This window comes from Ambystoma mexicanum, chromosome 6p, assembly GCF_040938575.1.
Source record: "Ambystoma mexicanum isolate Mex_15411 chromosome 6p, UKY_AmexF1_1, whole genome shotgun sequence".
NCBI lineage: Eukaryota > Metazoa > Chordata > Amphibia > Caudata > Ambystomatidae > Ambystoma > Ambystoma mexicanum.
The window spans coordinates 1177546721-1177571604 of NC_090935.1; the positions used below are offsets into that span (position 1 = coordinate 1177546721).

The following is a 24884-nucleotide window of genomic DNA, read 5'->3' on the forward strand; positions in this document are numbered from 1 at the left end:
AGTTGATGGGGCAGTGTAAGGTTTGGGTTGATTTGGTCGGGTGTATTTGGTCATTGGAGAAAAGGTCACAAGGTCATTTTGTTGCATATATACACAGATAGAGAGAGGTGAGACCCCCATAATCCACCTTTTCCCCTATACATTAATCATACCCCTCAACCCACCCCCCACATATATATGCAGCAAAATGCACTTAAGAAATTGTAACTAATTCTCCTGTGACTAATTGGGCTGTGCAGTAATCTGCCAATTCCCAGTTGAATAAGTACTTCTATTTTCTGAGAAAAGAAGTGTCTTTCTTAGAGCAGTCGGGTGGAAAGTCCGGATGTGGTGATTCATGGCGGTGAGCCAGAAGAAGTACTGCCCCTTCTGGCCATGTCTGAGTGTGACACCAAACTCAGGACAGCACAAATGGACAGCCTGAGCCTTCCGCACTCCCCCAATAATGGTAAAAAGCTATCACAACCAGCACTCTCTGCGACAAACAGACAAAGCAGGTACCTACTCCACTATGTCATCAACCTCGTCTTCTTCACCTGCATTATCTGTTCCCTTCTTCAGGTCCTCCGGGTGGTGGCCTCTGAAGGGGAGGGATGGCTATGATGCATGCAGTTCTGAACAGTTTATAAGCTCCGGTTCGCAGCTTCAAAAAGACCACTCCTCTTCTCTGCCAGATTCTGAATGACTATAAGAAATGTGTGGGTCCGCAAATTGGATTTTAAAATATCTGCGAAGCACGGACATCGATCACCTGTACTTTATCATGCCACACGTGCGTGGTGTCATCATGACGTTCGTGGCTGCCCATGACCATGTCACAGCATTTGTGAACATAAGTGCACCTGGGTGATGTCACGCGGGTTTGCTACAACAATCACAGCGGCACCATGACATTTGCAAACTGATTAAAAGTGCTACACGTTGTTGTGGACACATTCGTGGTTTGTGAACATCTGCACAGCCGGGTGACATCATTTGGGTGCACTATGGAGATCACAATTGCCCCCTGATGTGTGTGAATTAATTAACAGTGTGTCATTGCCACTGCAGACATGTCAGTCAGTGGTGTAGACACAAACATATATATAGTCCACAAACTTCAAATTGTGTTTTTGTTTAAAAAGCATGTAATGCCTATTTACCTTACATTTCAATTAATATACATTATGATAGAGAGGAAGAATTACTTTTGGAAACAAAAATAGGGGAATTTGGAGGTGGAATATGTTAATTATTGGGTGAATTAGGGATAGAAATCTCATCAAGCCATTGATCTGTATTACCCTGTTGGAATTATTGGGATGATTGATGGGGGAAAGGGTAGCAAGTACATGTAGGGCAATGAAAATCAATATTTCTAATTGTATGATTTTTAACATACAGTTAAGAAGTTTGATTTTTAAATTAATTTGAATCAATATGTAATTCGTTCATTCGATGTTCAATATTTTACAAAATAAAAAAGGTTGTTCTTTGTTTTCTCCTCATGATTTTGATTGGGTTGTTCTTGTTCGAGATTGTGAAGAAGAAACAATATGTAATACATAGAGTATAATAGTTTATATGGAAGTAAAAGAACTTCATTATTTTCTATAAAATACAAAATAATGTACATTTAGTAGGTTCTTATTCATTTATAGCTTCTTAGCGGAAGTATAATTCTAACCAATTCAGAGTGCTTGCCTTTTCTATTACAATATAAAATGTTTATATTCAGTTGTGTAACATTTTCACAGACGTATTACTAATGCATACTGCATGTTTATAAATGAAAGGAAAAGGGAAGTTTTACTTACTAAAGTTTTGAAATGATCTCCCTCATTGCAACCAGTGTTGTGCTTCAATACCTGTCAGAATTTGAAGTGAATTCTCCATGTATACAGCGTTCTTCAAATTTGGTATACTCCATGATATTGTGTTATCATTTTGAAAACAGTATTTAATTTCCCCAAGTTATAATAGATGTAAATCATGGTTGTAATGATTGTTTGAACTGTTGCTCCAAATATAGTCTTTCTGCTAAAACAAAAAATGAATGTTGTGTCCCCCTACGATTTTGGGTTATACTGATGCCACCTTGCTCCAGGCACATCCCTGGATTAACAATGCAGCCTGCGAAAATTATAGCTATTATGTGTTAGGGGAGAATGGTTTTTAAGTGCAAAGACTGTGAAAAGAAATTATGAAGTTTCTGCTGAATTATGTTCGACCTGTAAAAACCTATCGAAATTCAGTGAAAAAATGTTGAGTGGACATTACGATTAAGTTGCATTAATCAAAAGCTTAGAAATTCAGTGTAAAAACATTTCTAAATGGACGTTATGGTTGCAAGGTAGAATAAAAAAACAAAGAAATATGCGAGTTATGGTAAATTGCGCAACCATAACTTGTGCCGCCTCCATGCACTGCTCACACTAACACTCAGGACATCCAAGATGACATCAAAAATGGTTGTTTTTGCTCTTCAGAGTACAAGGGCTTAAAGTCAGTTTGAATTGTAGGTTGACTTGCTATATACTGAGTAATGGATAGACATACATACCCACACAGCTGAATGCCTGATTTAGTGCAATGTGTAAACATTAAATGTAAGGTGTTAGATTGTCTCAGGCGCTGAAAATGAAATGACGCAGAGAGGTTTTGATCATCAGCAGACTGAGAGCTATGATGAATGTGAGAAGAGTGGTGCTGGTGGTAGTGATGGGGCTGCTGTTGCTGCAGCCTCCCCATCTGTCTCCTCTACTTCTTCTATTACACCTGCAACTACCTCTCAGGTTGAGCATGTGGTAAGATTGGGAAACAAAAAAACAGGCTTAAAATCATCAAGGAACTTGAATTAAAAATCAAGCTAGTCTAGATGGAGGCTGACAGACCCGAAAAGGTTAAGGAATAACATATGAGATAGAGTTAAACATTGAGGATGAAAATGGTTAGCAGTACTGTTCCGGAGACTCTAGTAATGGCACTGGTGCTGGATCCTCTGATGCACTTAGGATCCTCAAGGACCATGTGTATGACATGAAAGAAGACATTCTGGATTGATTAACTGTTCTTAGATTATTTGTGTGGCTCAGAATTTAAGAGCCAAAGATCAGGTTGCGTGGCTTATCAGTAGGATTCCCCAGAGCAGTTGTAATGCCCTTATGGAATTGGATTCTCTTAATAGAAAAGTAAATGATCAATTGAATGATTTGGTCATACTTAGGTTTGGGAAGACTCCATCCCAATACCTGCAAAGGTTCAAAGACCATAAGAAGGATGATGTCTGGTACATGTCTTGGGTGAATGATTCCCTAAAAACATGTAAGGTTAGGTGAATTGCCACAAGATGGATTCATTTAAAGGCATTGTTAATATAATCATCTTGAACTCTTGCTCACCTGCGTTGCATCAGCACTTGGTTTAGAACATAGTGAGCTGTTAAGGAAGGCTGACTTGCCATAGGTGGTCGTGTCTGGGTATAGAAGTCCTGCCGGGTAGTCTGCCTTTTTCCTTACAGAAGGCTTGACTTTTGAATAATTACCCTACAACACGAATTAGGCTCTAACACTGCAGGCTGACCTTTGCACCATTTTTACAGTCATTTTGAGCCTATTGAGGTATATGGTCATTCCAGACTAGCCATATGTGAGTGCTCAAACTACACAATCTATACATGCGCATCTTTGGGTTACTTACCTGTAAAAAACCTGGGCACTTGATTAAGTAGGCTGGACTTCCTAAGTATTATTGAAAACGTTAAGTGTGTCTTAATATGTTACAAGGCCGGTAATGTGTGTGGTAACATCAGTTTTGCTATACTTTAAGTATTGCAACAGTTTATGTATACGCCTATATATCAGTGTAGTGGTGTATAATCCATTTTGGGTTACCAAACTGTGGGCCCGATTCATGTTATTATTTGTGTAGCAAATAGGGTACTTGCATGCCAAACTGTGCGCAAATCCACGTTCGTCGATTTATGGCAATCGAACGCACAGTACTTTGCCTGGACTTGCGTGGAGTTCACGCAGGCTTGGAACATCTCTGCAAGCTGTTCGAAGGACCTCCATGAGAGTCCACGTAGAGCATGGGCGTGGCTTGTGCAAAGGGATGGGAAGGGAGCGGAACACCAAAAATTGGGACGAACTTGCTCAAAAATGGGCGTTCCAAGGGACGGCCTGCAGGCAGTTCTTCGCACACCCACAAGTGCGTGGTACGAGAAATATTAATGGATTCGATTGCTCAAAAATGGGCGTTCCAAGGGACGGCCTGCAGGCAGTTCTTCGCACACTCACAAGTGCGTGGTACGAGAAATATTAATGGATTCGATTGCATAACCTCTCAGCCAGGAATTGGCCACGCAAGTGCTACATATCGACCACCCGAAGGCAGGCGTAAGTGTGAATCGCAGCACGGAGGTGGGGTTGCATGTCCATTATACGGGTGCCTGTATACAACCAGGGTTTAGATCCAATTTAAGGGTGCGTGTACGCAGTTTAGCATGGTGCAGGAATGGTTTAAGGGGGTTTGCACACAGATTTCCCAAGTAATTACAGAGTGAGGAATGGTTATACGCATGTTGACGAGGTGCCGGATACAGTTATGAGGGACCCCTTGCAGGGTCACCGAGATGCAGGTCTGCTTGCGGGGGGCTCCATGCACTGTTTGAAGGGTGCGTGTATTTGCGCCCGGAGGATCGCGCAAAGGTAGCTGTTCTGGCAGTTTATGCTTTGCGTGTGGGCGTGTCAGGGGCATTCCAGCCACAACTTGCGATTATGGTTACTTTGCACTGTCAATTCCACAAATAAGTGGGACGCGTATTTTTCATTCTGCGTGCAACCTCACACAGTGTCCTTCTCGGCACGCTGCCCCTGCAGGATTTCTGCACACATTTCCGTGATTTGGGCCCTGTCAGTAAATGTTTGTTTTGCTTTGCTTAAATTATATTGTTTTTGACTTGAATGCATGTGTGCTGATAATTAAGAGCATGTTTTTAATATTCAGTTGTATGGAAATTATAATGCTGGCCAGCCCCTCTTGAAGCCAATTGTACTTTACTCTAAACCCCCACTTGCTAAGACATGGGTACTCACAGCCTTGTTATCAGTGAAGATATTGTGTCTAACCATAGGGTACAAAACCTTTGCAGGTTCCCTAGATTGGTTTCCAAGGGCCGAACACCTGTGCTGGTTCTGAAAAACCTCCTAACAACATACTATTTAGTTGTTTTATATTTTCTGACAGTTTTTGATTACCATGGCAATCTCAGTGTTTTCTAAGAAGCTGTTTGTATCGTTTCATGATGTAATGTGTACATTACGTTATTTGCAGCAAAACTGAATAAACTATCAATTTAAAATCAAGCGATTAAAGGCCAAAGCAACCTCATAGAGTATATAGACATATATCATCCCCATTGTTTCTGGGCAACAAAGAACTGAAAATGAAATCCTCCAGCTTGAAGGCCATCCTGGACGTGTCTCCATGTGTCCTTGTTTATCACTCACCCTGCCCGAATCCCTTTACCTCCTAAAATAAACGGAAGCATCCTGCATCCGGAAGTATCACATATGCACAAGGCGTGTTACAACAAAAAAAAGAAGGAAAGATGAAGGGAGGGAAATAACTTTTAATATCTAAAGGGCCTTGGGTATTTTACTCCACCTCATGCCCGCCTGTCCGATTTGAACAATTACTTTGTAGTGTTCTTGCCAATACGTTAGATGTTTAGACTAGCGCTCCCTCCAATCCTCCTGACCAAAGTGAAAGCCCATTGTAACTTCGTATTCTAAAAGTTACATGGAAAGTCACTCTCCCCAGTGGCCTATTACAACCCAGAATATATCTTGTCCATTATATGCGTCTTTTCTAAGAACTGTTTTATTTCCTTTTATGTATTCTGTTTGCTTTGGTAGTTAACGCTAATGTTCCAAGTCTCAAGCCGATGATTATGCCAATGAAATGCACTGAGTGAGTGGGCTGTAACTAGGTCAGCATCTGATTTAAAGAATACATTCGTCTACACATGTTACTGAACAAGAATTCAAGTGTGAAAGCCAAACATGGATAAAACAAAGATACGCAAACACAAAATACACTTTACCTCAATTAGCAAACAGTATTTACTTACCCTGCAAAGATTCTTCATCAATGGCAATGCATTTCATGACGCATGACGGCTGGGCATGGATTTCATCCAAAAACTCTGTAATGCTGCCTGGAAGTGTAGCAGCAGACATTGCTGGGGAAGTAGGCCCGACGTCACTTCCGGTGGAATCTCCTGAGATTTGTGAGCTCGAAGGAATAACTGTTTTCTCCCAAGCATCTAAAAGGGATAAAAAAAAAGGATTTGGATTTGTTTGTTTCTCCCCCTAGTGCAGCGCTACTTCATTAAAATTAGGTTTTGAATCATAATTTATATTAGCAAATTAATCAACGTGACCCCCATATTTCTTATGCATCAACCCAATTCTGGTTATTGGATGGACTGTGCATTGAAATTTACTGGGAAATATGGTCTTTCAATATTTATGGGAGTCTGCCAGATTACTGCTATATATCTAATAGAGTTTCAGGAAATTATGTTTAAGTTCGCTTTATTGCATGTTTAACAAAGAAGTAAAACATTTTTGACCACCCAGGGACTGGCCACATGCAAACAAAACTCACAGCACTAGTCACAGGAATGGCTTCCTCAAACTACAGATCTAGAAAATACCCCCATAAAGTAAAATGTCTCCACTAACTAGACTGAACAAGTCAAGGAACACACACATATGCATACATTCATCTTTATATAGAAAGATGGTGACCCCTACTGTCTAGACCTTTCCTATTTTGGAAGGGAAACCTAAAGGCGATGGCCTTCTCTATCTAGATCTCTCAGGGACTTTCTAAATTAATCTCCCCCTGTTGGCAGCAGACTGCTTTCACCGTGGTGTCTCCACTTCCCTCTCCCCCTCACACTCTCTTTCATACTCTCTCACCCTCTGTCTTTATTTCTTCCCTCCTCCTTTTGTGACCTTTCTCATCTTCCTCCCACTCAAGCTGAACCCTGCCCCTTGCCTCCATTCACTCCCATCCTATATACTCCACTCTCTTTCTCCCTTTCATTTCTCTTCTGCACTACTCTCAATTCGTGCATATCTCTCTTCTCCTCGATCTCCCTCCTTCCTCTCTCTACCTGTGCCCCTCTTCTCTCACCTCTCTCTTTAAATAACCACTGTACACTTTGCTGTCCCCTGATCTCATTGCACTCTCTCCACCTGTCTTTGCCAACTACCTTTCTTCGTCTTCTCTTCTGCCTCACCATTATTAATCTTAGTACCACTGTTGGGGAGATTTATCAGTTTTATGCTTAATCCCCTCTCCTAGGGAGACCCCAGCACTTTTTGCTGGACATCTGGACCTTTTTCTTGTCCTCCAAAATGAGGGGAGACTTTTCCCTCTCATTCAACCTTACTTCTCCAACCATGAAACCTTTGTTGTTTGTGTTTTACCTTATTTTATGGAGTCTTGCTTTCCTCCATTTCTCTTAAAGGCATCTGTGTTACACTTTTGCAGCATGAGCACCCTAAGTGCAGCGTTGCTGAGGACCCTTTGGGTTCTCCGTTGACATTTTTTCATTGTTCCTAAGAACTACTGTTCTTAAGGAAAGAGGGATACTTTGTATCCTTCCTAAAACTTTAACGTATGAGAGATTAGCACACCAACCCTTATGTGGAGTGTTGAGAGAATACCTAATATCCCCCTTCTCTCTGCTCCTGTTACATTTTGGTCACAGTGACAACCCTAAAGTTATGGCTGGTGGCAGTGGATGTGTTCTACCAACATTTATGCTATTTTCTACCACAGACTGTATTCATAGCCTCGGTTATGCACAAAAATGTCACCTAGTTCTTTGCCTGCTAATGTGCCTGAATGGAACCAGTTCCCAATTGGGGGCTGGCTGTCCTGACTGGACATCACCCACCCCTTTCTATAAACTTCACTGAGAGTTTGCAGAGAAGTGAACGGGAAATCCTAATAAAAGGATAGGTTCATAAAGGCAGAAGGCAAGTCGAACACTAGATCCAAAGCTGAAGACGACCTGAGATACCAAACAACCCTTGCAAAAACCGCAAGGAGGCCGCTGCTGCCCTGACCCCATTTGTTTATCTACAGAGGAGTTCGAAGAGGACGACTCCCTCCTTTTGGCAGGTGGGACCAACAAGCCATAAAATGAGCTGAAGAACGAGCCATCCCCTGACGTACTGTGACCTTCCAGGGCTGTATACCACACACACCATGGAACCTCTGACCCATTTTCAGTGCATCGTCTTCCAAAGCACAAGTTCTCACAGAACATTAGTGAGCTCCAGTTGGACCTCCAAAGACACAATCCCACTCCTCAAAGTTCCCTCATCAGAGTGCAGGACTGCAGAATCGAGACACATCAAATGGGCGGTAACCGTTCACTGTTGGAGCTGATAAAAAGGCACCAAAACCACAGACTGACGTGGGAGACCAAAGACATTCTTGATGAGAGTCCTTTCTTGTGACTGCTGCTGCAACATCCCTTCCACAGTCCCGCCTTTCATCACCAGACTGTGGAAACAGGAGACGAGGTTGATCGCTACTGCACAGGAAAGAATCCAGCAGCATTTTATTTTTTATTCAAACAACCTAAGGTAGTCCCTGCAATTTGTGACTGGAATGCGATACTAAGTATCTGGGTATTCACCCATATCCTTTGCCTAAGCCTAACCGCTTGTGTGGTCATAGAGAGTCATTTCCAAGGTCCTTACTAACTTTTTATTCCACTACAGAATTTTACTTAAAAGTAACTAGGCATCCCGAGGAACTTATGCCTTTTCTATAGTTACATGACTCTTCCCTTAGGGATTGCACTGTAAAAGTGCTAGAAACCTTGAAAAGTACTGCCAAAGTATAAATTGCTGGCATTAGTGTTGAATACCCTTTTCCCTTCCAACAGACACTTGTCTTAGTGACTTTATAACTGTCACCACCTTACTGTAACAATTGTTGGTGCAAGCCATTACTACTGAAGCAGTCACCTGAAAAATTGTTGCCATTGTGTATTGTTTCGTGTGAAAAACATAGAGGACACAAATGCCAAATGTGCATTTACTGCACATTCAGCATGGGCAATTTCAGCAAATCCTTTAATGCTGAACCAGGGATGGGGAGTTGCCGGAGTCTCCCTTGCTCCCCTTGTTTGGCAATATAGGTTTGGAGTTGCCAAGGTGTCCCTTGCATCCATCACATGGATTGCGGGGGACATTAACGGAAAAAATAAGAGAATAAAAAGGACCCTGTGGCGGACATTCCCTCCCCATAAATGGGACAAAGTACTGACGCTTCAGGGAGAGGGCCGTTGTAGGGAGACTGTCCCAGGAGTCAGGTAAGTGCGCTGCGGGAGTCAGTTAAGTGCACCACAAGAGTATGAAGGGGTAAATGGGTGAGGGGTGGTGGGAAAGTGGGAATTCAATAGTTTTGTATGCAAAGCTTTGGGCTTAGCCGCACAGTTTTCAGATACATTGTTTTAACTTCACTTTCTGTTGGTTAAGCTAAACTAGTATTTTCTTACCTTGCCTTATGTATATGAAATAAATGTATATTTTATTATATTTTCAATAAATTCATGTGTCTAAGGGTTTCTTTGGACCAATGTATTTACTGGGTTCGCTGAACTGACCTACAGCTCACATTGTTTTCACAAGATAAGACTGGCTGCTCTGCCATTCTACCAAGCCTGTGGGTAGTACAGACTTACACTAAGAGTTCGGGCCTGTATACCAAGGGATAGTTTTATGGAGTCTCACCACCAGTTAGACTTTAGGAAAACTCCCCAACATCCACCTTACACTTTTCTACCACTCTCCTTCCTTACACCCTCTGTCACCCTCTGTCACTTGCACTCACTCAGACACCCTCGCTAAATCCCCCTACCCTTATATTCTCTCTATTTCTCTTTCTCACTTTCACTCACATTTTACACCCCCATCGCCACCACTAGACCCAACTTTTATGACTTCCTCTCTCACATACCATCCTCTACTCTTTCAGAGAACACTGCCACATTCTCCTCAGCACTCCACTCTACCATTCACCCTTCACTGACTTCTTGGTTAACCACCACTACATCGGACCTCAGCTGAACCCCTTTCAATTTTATAGCCCAGCCTACCCCCATCCAACACACATCCCAGCTCCCATTCACCCCCCTGATCACATTATCCCATGGTCCAAACTTGAGCTACGTTGTCCCTCTGAGGATTGAGACCTCTCTTTGAGGGCTTTAAGAAGGCCTTTAGTCCTACCTTTAGCCCTACCATCTGTTCAATCTCCATATGTGGGAAGGCAGCCATGGCCCCATAGGGCTCAATGGGAATGGTGAGGGCGCTAATAACGGACTCACAATGTGCAAGCCCGTTATTAGCGCCCTGGTCCCTTAGCGGGACCCGTAAGGGACGTGTGGTCTGACCACACGTTCCTTACGGTCCCCGCCAAGGGACCTCGGAATAGGGCGGTAGGGGATTACCGGCACCGGTCTCCTTACCGGTGCCCGGTATCCCTTACCGCCCTACTCGTAATGAGGCCCATAGAAACAGCATCAAACTCGGTAACATAAGTGTTGCAACACACATGATTACACACACCTGATGTTCATCTAGAGACTGCTGAACAATGACTTGAAGACAGAAGAGCAATATCACAGCCAGACTTAATAAAATGAGCAACAGCTTTTCTCCTAAAACATCCTAAAATGGGAACACTAGCATAGCAACCGAAAACGGTGCCACAACCATAACACATAAATAACCGGGATGATTAAGTATAAATTAATGAAATTAAAGAAGCAATTTGGGTTTTGAACGTTGGTAAGAAGAGCTGAGAAATACCTCAAGTCATTTAAAGAAACACCTACCAGTCCCTGTCAGACATGTGATCTGAGGTAACTGCCTGAAATGTTTTCATGGATAGGTGCAGGGTTTTGAAATAGTGGAGGTGGCCATCCAGGTGCTCAACAACAAAGACAATTCTCCATGAATACATGAGGATATACAGCAAGCCAGCGTGCCCCAATAAGATAGACATTGCAGCTAACAGATGACAGTCTCCAAGGTTCAGAAGACAAAACAAGCTCCATTTTTATAGTGTTGGGCTAAGTATCAACCTTCCCAAGTACCCAGGACACCATAACAACAAGCCGGTTGTGGCCCAGAGAGTGAGGCCCCAGAGTAGTGAGAGCCCACAGGTACAACACAAGGCAGTGTTTACTGAAATCAGCCCAAGGGGAGCAACAACATATTTCTGGAATCAGAAGTCTTCAAATTGAGGGAATATGTCATACTTCAGTGGTTATCTAGCTTGTATAGTTAAGGTTTCAAGGTATTAACATGTTTTGTAGGACTTGTCTGAGTCGAAGTATATGAAAAATATTGTATGACCAATTCTTCTTGGGGCTATGGAATGGTCTGGCCATAAAGACACAACATATTGAATGTGATGCATTATTTTCAGGCTGTTTAAGTACATGATAAGAATGTTATGTTATGTTATTGTCATTTCTTAAGCACACAATCACCAAAGGTTCTTGGCACTGTAGAGACGGGCACACATCCACAGCAGAGCTACTAACAGAGTAGACATAAAACTTGATAAAAAGGAATTGTATTAATTGCTTTCCTAAAAGCCAGATGACTAGAAAGTTTCTTTATTGAGGGAGGTAGTTTGTTTCACAGTCTAGCTCCAACTATAGATAAAGCCCTGCCTCTGATCCTCATACGATGGTAAGGGGGTACGGTAAGCAGGTTAGCGGAGGCTGAACGTAGCTAATGAGTAGGGCAGTAGCATGAGTATTTAGTTTGCAGGAACTCAGCGCCCTTATCATGTATAGGGCGATGGATGATGCACAGTGCCTTGAAACAAATGCGCTGGTTAACAGGGAGCCAGTGCAGTGAAGGTAGCACCGGGGATATTTGTGCTCCGTAAGGGGTGCCGGTCACCACCCGGGCCGCCATATTCTGGAGACGTTGTAGTCGATGGATGAGACCCTTTGGCTGGGCCAGATAGAGTGAGTTGCAGTAGTCCAGCCATGATAGTATCAAGGCTGCTACCACTGGTTGGCGAAGAGGAGCAGGAATCAAAGCGAGAAGCCTCTTTAACACTTTCAGCTGAAAGTGTCCCACTTGGGAAACAGCAGCAACTTGGTTGTCCATAGACAAGGAAGCTGAGAGAATAACACCCAGATTTTAACCTTGCCCACAGGGGAGGGAAGGACACCAAGGGAGGTAGGCCAAAAAGAGGACACGCAGAATGAGGGATCAGGGGGACACCCCACTACCAACACCTCCGTCTTGTCTCTGTTCAATTTGAGCCAATTGAGGTTCATCCATGTTCCCACGGTAGTCAGGCATTCCTGTAGGTGCGACGGAATCTCAGCCTGATCGAGATCTAACCGGATCAGGATCTGAGTGTCATCGGCGTAGGAGTAACACCTGGCACCGTAGGAGTGGATGAGACACACAAGTGCCCAAATATAAATGGTAAATAGAATCGAAAACAGAGATGACCCCCACGGAACACCACAGCTAAGATGGCAAGGAGCAGATAGGAAGGGTGGAATGGAGAGAGTCTGAGTCCGATCTGCCAGGAACGACGTGAACCAAGCTAGTACCTGGCCAGATATACCTATCTGGGCCAGCCGAGACAACAGAATGGGGTGGTCAACTGTGTCGAATGCTGCTGAAAGATCTAAAAAAATCAGAGCACCAACCCCACCTCAGTCCACCAGCCTGGCCATGTCGTCCTGGACAGAGACCAGTACACTCTCTGGGCCTGGTCTAGAGCCAGACTGCGTAGGGTCAAGGAGGTGTGAGGATTCAAGAAATGATGATCGAATGGGTGATACCAGAGCCTCAAGGAGTTTTGTAAGAAAAGGAAGAAGGGAAATCGGATGGAAGTTAGCCAATACAGTAGGGTCAAGTGATGGCTTCTTTAAAAGAGGGACAACTCTGGCCGCTTTTAGTTGAAGTTGGACTATTCCCGATTGGCATGAATTATTCACTGCAACAGTGAGTAATGACAGGTGATCAGGGGCGATTTTTTTCATGATATCCACCAGGATGGCGTCAGAAGGGGAACATGGTTTGATCTTTTGGATCGCCGTTAGGACTGTTTCTTCCGAGAACATGGGAAAAGAAGACCACTCTTTAGAGCCCACTGAAGGTGTAGGGGGTGCAGAGCCATCTATATCATTCAATGAAGTGGCAGCCGAAATCTTGATATTCCGCCTAATATCTCCAATTTTAGTTATGAAAAATTGGGATAGGCTATCACATAGTTCTTGCGTAGGTATAACCTTTGCAGAAAGTGTGGTGGATGAAGAAAGTGATTTAACAACGGAGAATAGGGCTTTGGGTTGACATAGGGCATCTCGATTTTCTGGGAGAGATACTGAGTTTTCGCTGCTTTAATGCCGGCATGGTACGTGGCAGAACACGCCTTATAGGCATCTTTAAGAGAGGGGTCATATGTTTTATGCAACTTCCGTTCAGCCTGTCTGACTTTCAGCTTGACAGCTTTAAGTTGGTCAGAGAACCAAGGCTCTGAGGGCAATATGCATGGCTGAACGAATCTCAGTGGGGCTATCTTATCTGCAGTCTCGCATAGGACATGAGATAGCAGTGAAAGGGAGGTAAGCGGGAACGGGCACTTAGTGGTTACTAATGAAGTGAGGCCTTGGAGATCAGCATTACGCCAGGAACGAAACCAGACTTTCGGTGGTAGGGACTTAGCAGGAAGTCCAAAGTCCTTAAATAGGCAAGTAATTAAAAAATGATCTGACCAAAGAACTGGTTCAATTGATAGGAGATTAAGTAAGGATACACTGACAAAGATCAAATCCAGTGTATTGCCCAGTTTATGCGTAGGGCCCTGTACTAATTGATACAATTCAAGATCTAATGTAATTCCCTTAAGATATAGTGCTTCAGGATCTACCTTCTCTGCAGCCAAATTAATAAGTGACTGCTTGGGACTTGTTATGGAATGGTCATTACCCAAAGCCACCATGGAAACACTAGGATTCAAGATACAGAAAATAATTTTAGATAATCCAATTTGTCACAGGAAATAATTTGGATGACATACAATGTACTTGCTCATTTTATATTACCCCTAATAATGAAGGTCAGCAGGCTGATGTCCCCCATGTCCTGCTAATTGTGAGCCCTGTGACAGCATTATTTATGGGGTGGTCATGGAGTAAGACTGGAGGCATCTGGGAGCCATAGGAAGCCACCCGCTAACTGAAGAGAATCCTGGAAGTGGGATTTGGTGAAAGCCTCAGAGTTCCCTCAGCCTCCCCACTCCAAACCTACAATGAGCAGGAAGGCCTCCTGAGATAGACAATTATGAGCTCTATTACATACAGGGTAAAGAGGGTCTCTCACTATAAACTACTAAGGGCAGAGCAGTATCAGGCGGCAGAAACATGCAAACATCAGTCTGAGGATGGTTTTCTTAGGAATATAGTACATACGGCAAGCTTGCTGGTCAAACTGAAATCTACCAGCGCCTTGCAACCCAAAGGCAGAGAGGCCCCAGAGTATAACAAGGACAGGAGTTAAGGGGAAGACATGCTTGGGAGCAAGTGAAAGTGAGACAGTTACATGCATGAGGTTCAGTAGAAATATCAGTGAGAGGACACAATCACAATCAATGGGGGCAGCTGAACAAAAGGACTGTCTGGCTATCATATTTGAGCTCTCAGCTCATGGTGGCAGAAGAGTAGATGAATGAGCCAGCTAGACAAGTCCATGTGAGAGTTGAGACATCCAAGAGAGATTTGTGCAAGCAGCTTCATAGGGACTTGGAACCACATCCTGGAAACAGCAAGAGGCCAATGGAAAGGAGCATCATTTGGTTAGCCTGCTAGGGACAAAAACCCAGATCATGGTGGCAGCCCTAAGACCACCAGAGCTTTCAGAGAAAAGCATCTAGAGAACTGGAGAAAAACCTGGTGTAGGCTCAGGGCAAGCAAAGTGACCAGCGACGTGTGAAAAAACATCCTGGCATCCATCAGGGGAAATGTTCTTGCTCTTACCTGCTAAAGGTGTCCCCTAGATCAAGCAGAGTCCTACTCTGGATTCAGTGTTTGTGTTACTAAAGATGCCAGTAGGGTGACTCATCTGTTGGAACAACTGTCAAGGTAACGAAAGAAAAATGCTGATGTGTTTAATATACCCTAATACTGAGCATGAACTGAAGGATGCTTCTAGAATGTGAATAATCTGAGATATTTCTGGTTAGACAAGGGAACTGGACAGTGGACTAGATCGGCCCTCTCTGAGTGGAGTAATGCAATGCACTACTTGTATATACTCCACCATCCCAACACTATTAACCATGGGGCCTTCCCTGTGTGTTTTAGGTGGTTTACCTATAGACTCTGCAGAAACGACTACAACCCTCCACATATGGAACAATAAAGGGGTTGAATCATCGTTGTGTCTAAAGTTTTCTGTTGCATCCTCAGTGTGATAGACCCCCAGATCAGGCGTTGGAGGGCTGCGACATTTGGGAAGAGGCACAATTTAGTAATTGCCCAGTACCAACTAAGTAGGAAAGAGTAGGGGAGAAACAGCCCACAGAACTTATTGATTTGTTTTGGAAAATCCATACCGCCCTGAGTCTGACTTTAGGGGCAATTACCCTCCTATTTCGCAATGAGTTCAGACTGAAAAAGGGGGTATTTGAGATGCAAGAGAAACAAGCTACTGACAGATTCCAAAAAGACCTTGCATTTTCTAGAGTCCTCTGTAAATCAGGCTGAACTGCATGTAAATGTGCATGTTTAACTCTTACTATCCTGAAAACAGGGCTATAGATGTAACAATTTACAAGTCTTTTCAGATGCATGTTGTCGCCAGAGGGCACTTACAGTCCTAGAATATTACATGATGTGAAGACATTCTCTACTTTGGAAAGTAGCAGTGTGGTTTCTTTTTAAACAACTGGCAAATTTAACTCAGACACCATGTGCCCACTTATTAGTCAATTAACCACTTATCTGTGTTCATTAATTAGAGGTGGCATGTGCACAATGGGGGACAGGGTGCGGACCGACCGTGCATAATGAAAGAGATGAAGGAATGCCCAGATAAACCTGAATGCTCCCTTTGCTCCAGCGAGCAGCTAGGGGAGCACACGTGAGTCTTGCCATGTTTCAAGAGAAACCATAATTTCCCAATGTGTGAGTATTCCAGCAGCGCATGCTCAGTGGGCCATGCAAGCAAGGCCACCGTCAGTTTGCTTCCACAGTCTTGCATTGGGTATGCTGGATGCTGTTGTCACAGATGGTCTCAAGAATACGCCAACTCACTCAAGTTGGTGTGTCCAGAACAGTTCAAGGGTTTTGATTTTCAGAAAAGGGGCTCGCTAAGGTGCGTCCATCTCTATCTCATCTAGTGAAGGCTGTTCCCTCCCTAAGCCAGGCATCCCTCAAGTCCGGGAGGGATTGTCATTAGAGATCAGTAAGTTCTACTATCTAAAAACTGGCTAGCTAAAGGTGATGGCCTACAGGCAAACACTGTATCTGTTTGAAGCACCCTTTGGGGACAATTTAGGTGGTCCCTATTCTAAGTTCTCCAAACTGATGTAACATAAGGGATTATGACTTCCAGACACTTCAGCCACTCAGGCTCCACTTAGTCCTATCCGTCCACGCTCTTATGTTACTCTCCCTATGTCACTGTGTCACTCTTCATTTCATCTTCCTACTCTCATCACTCCTACTCCACCCACCCTCTCTCCTCGCTATCTCAGACAATGCCTCCTCTAACACTTTGATGTTCCTTTCTTCATTATCTACCTCAACCCTCCAGTCTTACTCCCTGCTACTCTCTTTCTCTTTCTCACTCCTCTCCACTGTACTACTACTCTCCCATTTCCACTCTACTACTACTTTCCCCTCTCCACACATCTATTATTCTAGGCCTTGGTACTTCTTGCCCACTGCATTGCCGCGCTCTGCCCCAACTTCCAGTGTTATGCGGATGACACTCAGCTCATTTTCAGGCTACCCTCAGCCATCTCTTCTCTCTCACTCATCTCTGTCTGTCTGTCTGGGGGTCTAAAAACCACTAGGATAGCTTACTGAAGTCTTACCTCCAAGTAGGACTTTAGGATAACTCCCCTAAAACTGGTGTTACAGCTGGTGGGATTTGTGTAGGTTGGATTACATTGACTCCTGGTTGTATTGTATTTCAAAGAATCCATCCTCAAGGCTACTATACCGTAAAGTACTAAATCTGCTCTCTCTTGGCATCATGCACCTGGCTTACCCTCTGAATTCACGGCCCAGGCACCTGCTCACCCTGCCACCCACCCGCACTGCCTCCTAGCCATCACTTGCACTGGGGTCTGTATCTGTAACCATACAGTGCCCCCCTTTTTTCTGCATTTCCCAGACATAACCTGTCTGTTGCCGTAAACCCAGCACTTACCACTTGCTGCCTGCACTATCAATGCTTGTTGCTTTTTATTATTTATGTGTTTATTTATTATGTATCTGAATTCCTTTGCTCAGCACTTTCCACTTCTCCCCCTTCCATGCACTTCTCACTTTTCCCTCCCCCATGCACTTGCGCATTTTCAATGTCACTGAGCCTAGTAAGATTGTTATTTTTGTTCTCTCTTGTTCCCCTCCCTTTCCTCGTCGTGCTCGGAAAACTTGTGCAGGAGCGCGTTACAAATAAAATATCAATATCAATAAATCAATGCAGCTATGGAAAACTATAAGGCAAAAGCTCATATATCTCTTACTGTTGGAAAACTGAAAGAAATGTGTAAGGATACATGTCTTGGTACTAAAGGAAACACACATTGGCAAAGCCAATATTTTGTGTGTTAACAGTTGATTGCATTTTAACTTTATAGGCAGTAATTCAATAAATGCTGGGCCATACATACCCAGCAATTCCAAGCATATCTGCAATAAGTGTTTGTTTTTAGACACCTTCCACCCTGCAATTCTCCACCCCCACCCATACTCTTAAGGCGATTTCTAAGGCTGTGCTTTTGCAATGCTCTCCCACACTTGAGTTTACTGCTGCCTTCTTACAATGGCAGTGTCTTACCATCCCATTTACCTGCTTTGAATTTCTCCAACAGACTTTCATTTGTGCCTCTACTAGTACGGGAAGTCCCCTGCAACAGTGACCCCGAGAGCTCTGGGCATAGGTCTAAGGAAGGGCAGGTGGCCCCAGGCAATGGGTGATTAGCCAAGCCACACATCATGGGAACCCACAAATGTGCATCTTGTGCAACTCTGAACTGTCCCTGCTATTACTGCCCTCCTCTAGTCAGCACAGAAATCTCCCTGCCTTCATTCACAAACAAACCTTTTATACATCAATATCTTACAAATATCTTTCTTTCTTGGGTTTGCTGTACGGAGGCATATATATCCCTGCTGCATGATATTAGTGGTGCTAATATGCAGATATTCTCTGCAGGGCATTAGTCTTCCCAAAGCAAAGCCTGTTCTTCTTTAAATGTGCATTTGCTTGCCAATGGCCTCCTGAGCACATACTGTGATAACCCTATTCATGAAGCCAACCATAATCAGCCTTTAAGCACAGGTATTGCCCAACCAGCCACAGGCAAAGAGAGGAAATTAATCGATCACCAGAAACTAGCCACCTAAATACTCAACCAGCACAAGAGCACATGTATGTATTTGGAAGTCTTTACCCTCGTAGGTATCAGGGGCGACAAACTTTCTCGTTTCGGATCTGTAAAGACTGGGTGGGGTTATCTGTACTCCTGCTCTCTATATGGTAGAGTAGATGCACAGAGCACCCCAGCCAAGGTTCTCTATATGGTAGACATGGATGAGCAACCAAGGCTCACGCTCTCATGAGGTGATGTGGGCTGGTTCTTAAGTACAGTGTAGTCACCAAGCCCCCACAAAGGAAGGTCCACACACTATGTTATGTGCTAACACAGTTCGTTATATAAAAATAAGGTTCAAGATATATACATCATTTAATGGCACATTTTGTACTCTGGCAATTCTCATATAGCAAATATATACAACGTCTGTGTGGTACCACTCTTACCTATTGATTCCTTTAAAATGCATCAACTGCTGACAGGTATAATGGCATACAAATCATGCAGCAATGTGTAACAGCATAGATAATTGGAAGGAAAGCAAATTAGGTTAAACAATGGCAGAATGCTTTCTCCAGCTATCTAGATGCAGTTCTGGGTGAGGAACCCCCCACCTGGGCAACCTGTAATAAAGAGTATTAACAAGCCCAGTCTGTTAATGTTTAAATAGTCTTATTTCCTGGTCAAAAAGCTCAACTACCCCAATCTACCTGAGATAGATGAGTTTCTTAAATGGATCATCGATGGATCTCTTGAGAGTGGACTCCCTTTAAAGCAGGAGCCACAGGGCTTTGAGATTCCTCGAAAAAAAGTGAACACTTGCATCGAGACTGCAGCTTTGACCTTCGCGGTGCTCTTCGACGATCGATCTTGGTAGTCCTGTGAAGATGAGACATGTGGTCCAACTCGGTGCAAAGAGTTTGGTGCCACAAAGAAGACTCAGTGATGGATGTAGGCCTAGCAGCGGGCATCGGGTGTTGGAAGATGCTTTGGCAGTCACTGGGCCTGTTGGGGCTGCAGCCGCAGCACGTACCTCACAATAGCTTTGGCGATCGGTCGACGACGGACTAGACTTTGGATCTTCACTCCATCAGTGTCCTTGGGACATCTTTGTCTACTTCGCGTGGCGGGATACCCAATGGCGAGCTTTCCTCAGTAGCCGACAACCTCGACTTTCTCCGGCAGGACAAAGTGGTCGATAGTGATGGCAAGGGAGCCCTTCATTCAAATGTTCTTAGGCATAGGTGGAGCATTGCAGCTCTGGTCTTCGAGCAGCACGGCATCAAGCTGTCCCAGCTTCTGGGCAACACGACTCGACTAGCTACCATGGGTTACGGAAATCCTCCAAACCCCTGTCGACAGCAACGGACATTGATGGCCTTGAGGTCCTGGTGCTTTACTTCAAGGCTCTCGGTCCACAGCCTTTCAGGGTACATTGATGAAAATCATCTTTTGCTTGATGTTCCCTCTTGTTCGGGGTGAGGTCTCCTATCCCGGTACTCTCTCGGATCAGTCCTCGACAGACTCAACAGCTTTTAGATTTTGTCAAAGGAAAGAAGCAGCAATTCTTCTTCTTCCAGCTGTGCTTCAAGGATAAGCAGCTTGAAGTTTCAGCTTCAGCTTCTAAACAAATAGGGAAGAGAGTTCCCCATATATACACATCTGGCCCTTATTCACTTTGGCGGAGCCAGGCTCAGTCAGCCAATCACACAGAAGGGCATTTATGAAGGCAGGCAGCCAATCAGGCTCACAGGCATTCAGGCTATTCACTTCCACCCAGACACCCATAACAAGGAATGTGGATCGGGGCAAGCACTCAGCTTTTCAGTAAACCACACTGCATTCATATCAGTTTCAGGCAGGGCTGTCTCATTCATTGTGTTACACACACAGAAACCAGACACCCATAACATGGAATGGATATTGGTCACACACTCTATTCACCGAGGTCCCACCCCATGGGTGTACCCACAACATACAGTCACTCTGTGCCTGGAGCTGGGTACCTACTTTGGAGACTGTCTCAGTGTCAAACTTCCCCACATTCATAAACATTACACCTGATGCCATACTTTAGATATCAACAGGTATATCTGCACTTTTATCATTTTCAACATTTTAAAAACCTCATGAATGCATAATTTGCATTATCCCAGTAAAGCCACATTGAATCCGCAACATTGCATGTATGTGTGGTCATCATCTACACTTTGTGCCCTCATAAAACATTTGAACAAGACAAAAATCCTACCATTGTCACTGCTAACATTTACAGAGTTAACAGGTATATTTGCATTTTATATGGGGTTCATTCACTGAAAATAGGGGAAGCTTATTTTCCTCCTTTCTCTTCTCCCTCTTGTTATTCCCCCTTCATTCCCCTCTTCCTTTTCAGACTTTCTCTCCTCTTCAGATATCCTCGGACTGAACCCACTTGTGTCCTCTTCCGGGAGCTGCAGCCGCACACATGTGTGCCTTCAGAAATAGGTTAGAAAACCTTCAAACCATGGATTTTTAGTAACTAACTAAAGACATTTGTGTGTGAATGTTAAACAGGTGCTCAACCTAAACTATCCCTAATCTAAATAAAAGTTTTGCAAGCAGCAACCTTCAAACTCCCTCTTATACAGAAACAGATTTCAAAACAAAATGGAAGATGCACCATCAACATTACAGGTAATTGGTCTCCCTCAAACCCGCTAAATCCCCCAAGAGAACCACAAGTCCATTCGCAAAAATCATCAACTGATACCTTGTTATTGACCCTCAATAATAAATTACAATAGTTAGCTGCACTCATACATACTATACCTAAGGTTATGCTTCTGAAAACATACAATGCCTTTCCCCATTTGTCTTTAACACAATTGTGAAGCCCACACTGCCCCTCGTATTTACAAGACCGGTCTGTTGCAATGCACTCCTGGCCAGCATAGCAGCAACCCTTCACACAGCCAACATCGCAACAACCATTCACACACTGAAAATAATATCTGTCTGTTTGAAAAGTCAACTCCCGCCAATTTAGGAATTTTGTTTGCGTACCCAAGGTGCACAATACCCCCTGGTTAGTTTATCTTCGATTAGCAAACGTTAACGTTTAACACATCCAGTACATACCACTAGCAATTAATCCCAAACCACACACTGGTATAGGTTAATAGAGCAAGCCCAATAATGTAGACTATGAGAGAATGGGGGAGGAGGGGGTTCCATTTCCTTTCCAAGCCTGAACCTGAAACTCCCGAACGACCTGCTTGTAAATTACAATGGCCCTCATTACGACCCTGGCGGAAAGTGACTGACCGGACCGCCACAGCGTAAATAGCGTTTCCGCCATTGCACGAAGGAGCAAAGTGCGGCCCATTCCGACCCATCGGGCACGAGCACCACGGCATGGCGGAAGTGCAAAGTCCGCGATGGCGGAAATGACCCCAAAACGGCCCACACCGCCGCCGTACGGCGCCCTAGGTGCAATACCGCCACCCATCACAGCGGACACCGCAGTGTGCGCCTACCGGAAAGTACGGTGACCGTAAATATACGGAAACGGAAGTAAAAACATGGGCCCGGAACGGGAAACATCCCGCCGTACACCTATAAAACCACTAAAACCACACAACCACTAAAAACACTACCCTGAGACACACCCCAACCCGTCATCCACCCTAGCGAAACCAAGAAAAATGGGAAAAGTAGCGAAGAAAGCGTGCGACCGCAAGCGGCAGGTCCACTTCTCCCGTGAGGAACTCACCGTGCTAACAGAGACCCTCCAGGAGAATGCTGCCGTCGTCTTCTGCACACAAATGACCAGGACGGCACTTGCAAACAAGAAGGCCATATGGGCTCTGGTGGCACAGCGGGTAAGTGCGGTGGGGACCGCACCCCGCACCCCACAGCAATGCCGAAAGCGATGGGACGACCTGCGGATACGCGTCCGCAGCATACTCTCTGCCAACCGCAACATTGCCACAGCCACCGGGGGAGGTCCTGAATCACCCATCAAGTTGACCCCCTGGGAAGAAATCTGTGCCTCCACCATCGGAATGGAGAGCATAGAGGGAGTCGGAGGGATGGAGAAAGGAGTGCAGACATCCGAAGATTCAGGTAGGTGGGCCAGATAAAACAATGCCAAATCCACAAAGTCCATCCATGTGAAGTACCATGTGTCCACATAGTGCAACAGAAACACATGTCCAGGAGAACGTCCACACACATCGGCCTGATAGCGCACGTTAAAACCCACAATAAATACATAAATAATTAAAAACCCCTAAAACACGCACTACACGTGCAGCAGGCACACCCTAACTGCAGGCTGCCAAACAACTGCACCCTCACTCCAAACACAAATGAAAGCACCTCCAAGGCCCCGACCCAAATCACCCTCAGGTACCACCCCAATGCATGTGATAGAATGCCATTCCAATTCCCACAGACCCATCAATAACCCTCGCCCTCCTTTACTCCACCACAGGGTCCGATCCAAACGACGAGCTTCAGGACACCCCTACCAGCACACCTGCAAAGAGGGCCAAGACCAACGGCCAAAGACCCTCCACCTCAGCTGCACGCATCAAGACACGGCAGCAGCACAAATCAGGTGGCAGTACAGAGGAGGGAACATCAACAGGCACCCCAGCAGCCAGCATGCCCACACCACCACCACCACAGGTCCCCCCAACGGATGCCACAGAAGGCACTGCCTCTGGTGGCAGCAGCACCATAGGTGACACCCCATTGATGGCAGCATGCTCCGACACAGAAGACGGGGATGTCGAAGTCAGATCCATCCATGACCTGTCCCAATCCCCCTGTCTGTCCCATCCCGTACAACATGAGGATACCACGCAGGGGCACCCACAAGACGACGACTGGCCATCCCCCACAAGCCCTGTGGCAAGGCAACATGAGGTGAACAGCCCCTCTGTGACACCCCCGCAAATGGCCATGGCCCAGCAGAGGCAACAGTCCCTCGACCAGTTAATCGTGCAACAGCAGCAACTGGCCACGCTCCTCAAGGACCATGCCGATGAATGTGGGGGCACTAAGGCAGACATAGAAACATCAACTGAGACACTCAGGGCAGAAATGGAGAGAGGTACAGAGACACTAAGGGCACAAATGGAGAGAAGCACCGAGAGCCTGGGAGTCCAAATGGAGAGAAGCACCGAGAGCCTGAGGGGGGAACTGCATGCGACGTCCAAGGACGTATGTGCCGAACTTGCCGCAGTGCGCCGTGTGCTCACTGAGCTCTCGCAAACCCTTAGGGACATGCATGGACGTGAGCAGGCAGAGACATCATCCGTTGCAAGTTCCGTCCAGGGCAGCCCCCAACGTAGATCTGGGAGGAACCTGCGCTCCACAGGCAGGGGTGCCCCTGATACCCGCAGAGGGGGCTTGCAATAGCGACTGCCCACTGACAATGAGCATCTGTGGACACTGGTGTTCGGGGGGGAGGTAGGAGGGTGGAGGGGGTGTGTTGGGCTCACTTGGGTGGCGGGTCGATAGGGTGTACAACATGATATCACATATGCCATAAACAGTGCACGATCAACCAATGAGATGTGTGGACATTGATCTTTGTGTACTAGGCCATCATAGGCGTACAGTCCATATTGTGCATGTCCCAGACACACACGCACGAGTCCCGTGTCCATGTATCAGCCACCAGGCGTGAGTGCTAGAAGCATACATCAATGAGATGCTGACGAATGTCACGGCCCTCCGGTGCCTCGCAGACTCCTTGAGGTGCTGCCACATCCCCACCCTCATCATGACCATCATCAGGTGCTTGCAGTTCTGCGTCAGGGGGCATGGGCACATTTCTACGTACGCACATGTTGTGGAGCATGACACATGCCATCACCATCTTTGCAACCTTCACATGGCGGTACAGGAGTGCCCCGCCAGACCTGCTGAGGCAGCGGAAACAACCCTTCAGTAGGCCGAATGCCTGTTCAATGACTACACGGGTACGTGAGTGGGCATGGTTGTAGTCCTCCTCATGCTGGTCCCGTGGGTTCCGGACTGGTGTGAGGAGCCATCTCTTCAGTGGATATCCAGCATCACCTGTATGTGGACGATAAACGTATGATGTGGAATGCCATTGCTACGTACGCACACCCCCCCCTTCCTGCCAGGTCATTGCCGAATCACATACCCCACATTATCATGCATGTAATGAGACTCACCGAGTAGCCAGGATCTGTTCCCTG

General features: G+C 45.2%; 1 protein-coding gene across 1 annotated transcript in view; it reads right to left on the reverse strand.

Moving 5' to 3' along the window:
- The window catches only part of LOC138510813 (myb-related transcription factor, partner of profilin-like), a 146086-nt gene that overhangs the window by 6134 nt on the left and 115068 nt on the right, over nucleotides 1-24884 (reverse strand). Inside the window, exon 2 of the mRNA XM_069626508.1 lies at nucleotides 6113-6307. Within this exon, the coding sequence (XP_069482609.1) occupies nucleotides 6113-6307 (195 nt within the window). The remainder of the gene's footprint in view (nucleotides 1-6112; nucleotides 6308-24884) is intronic.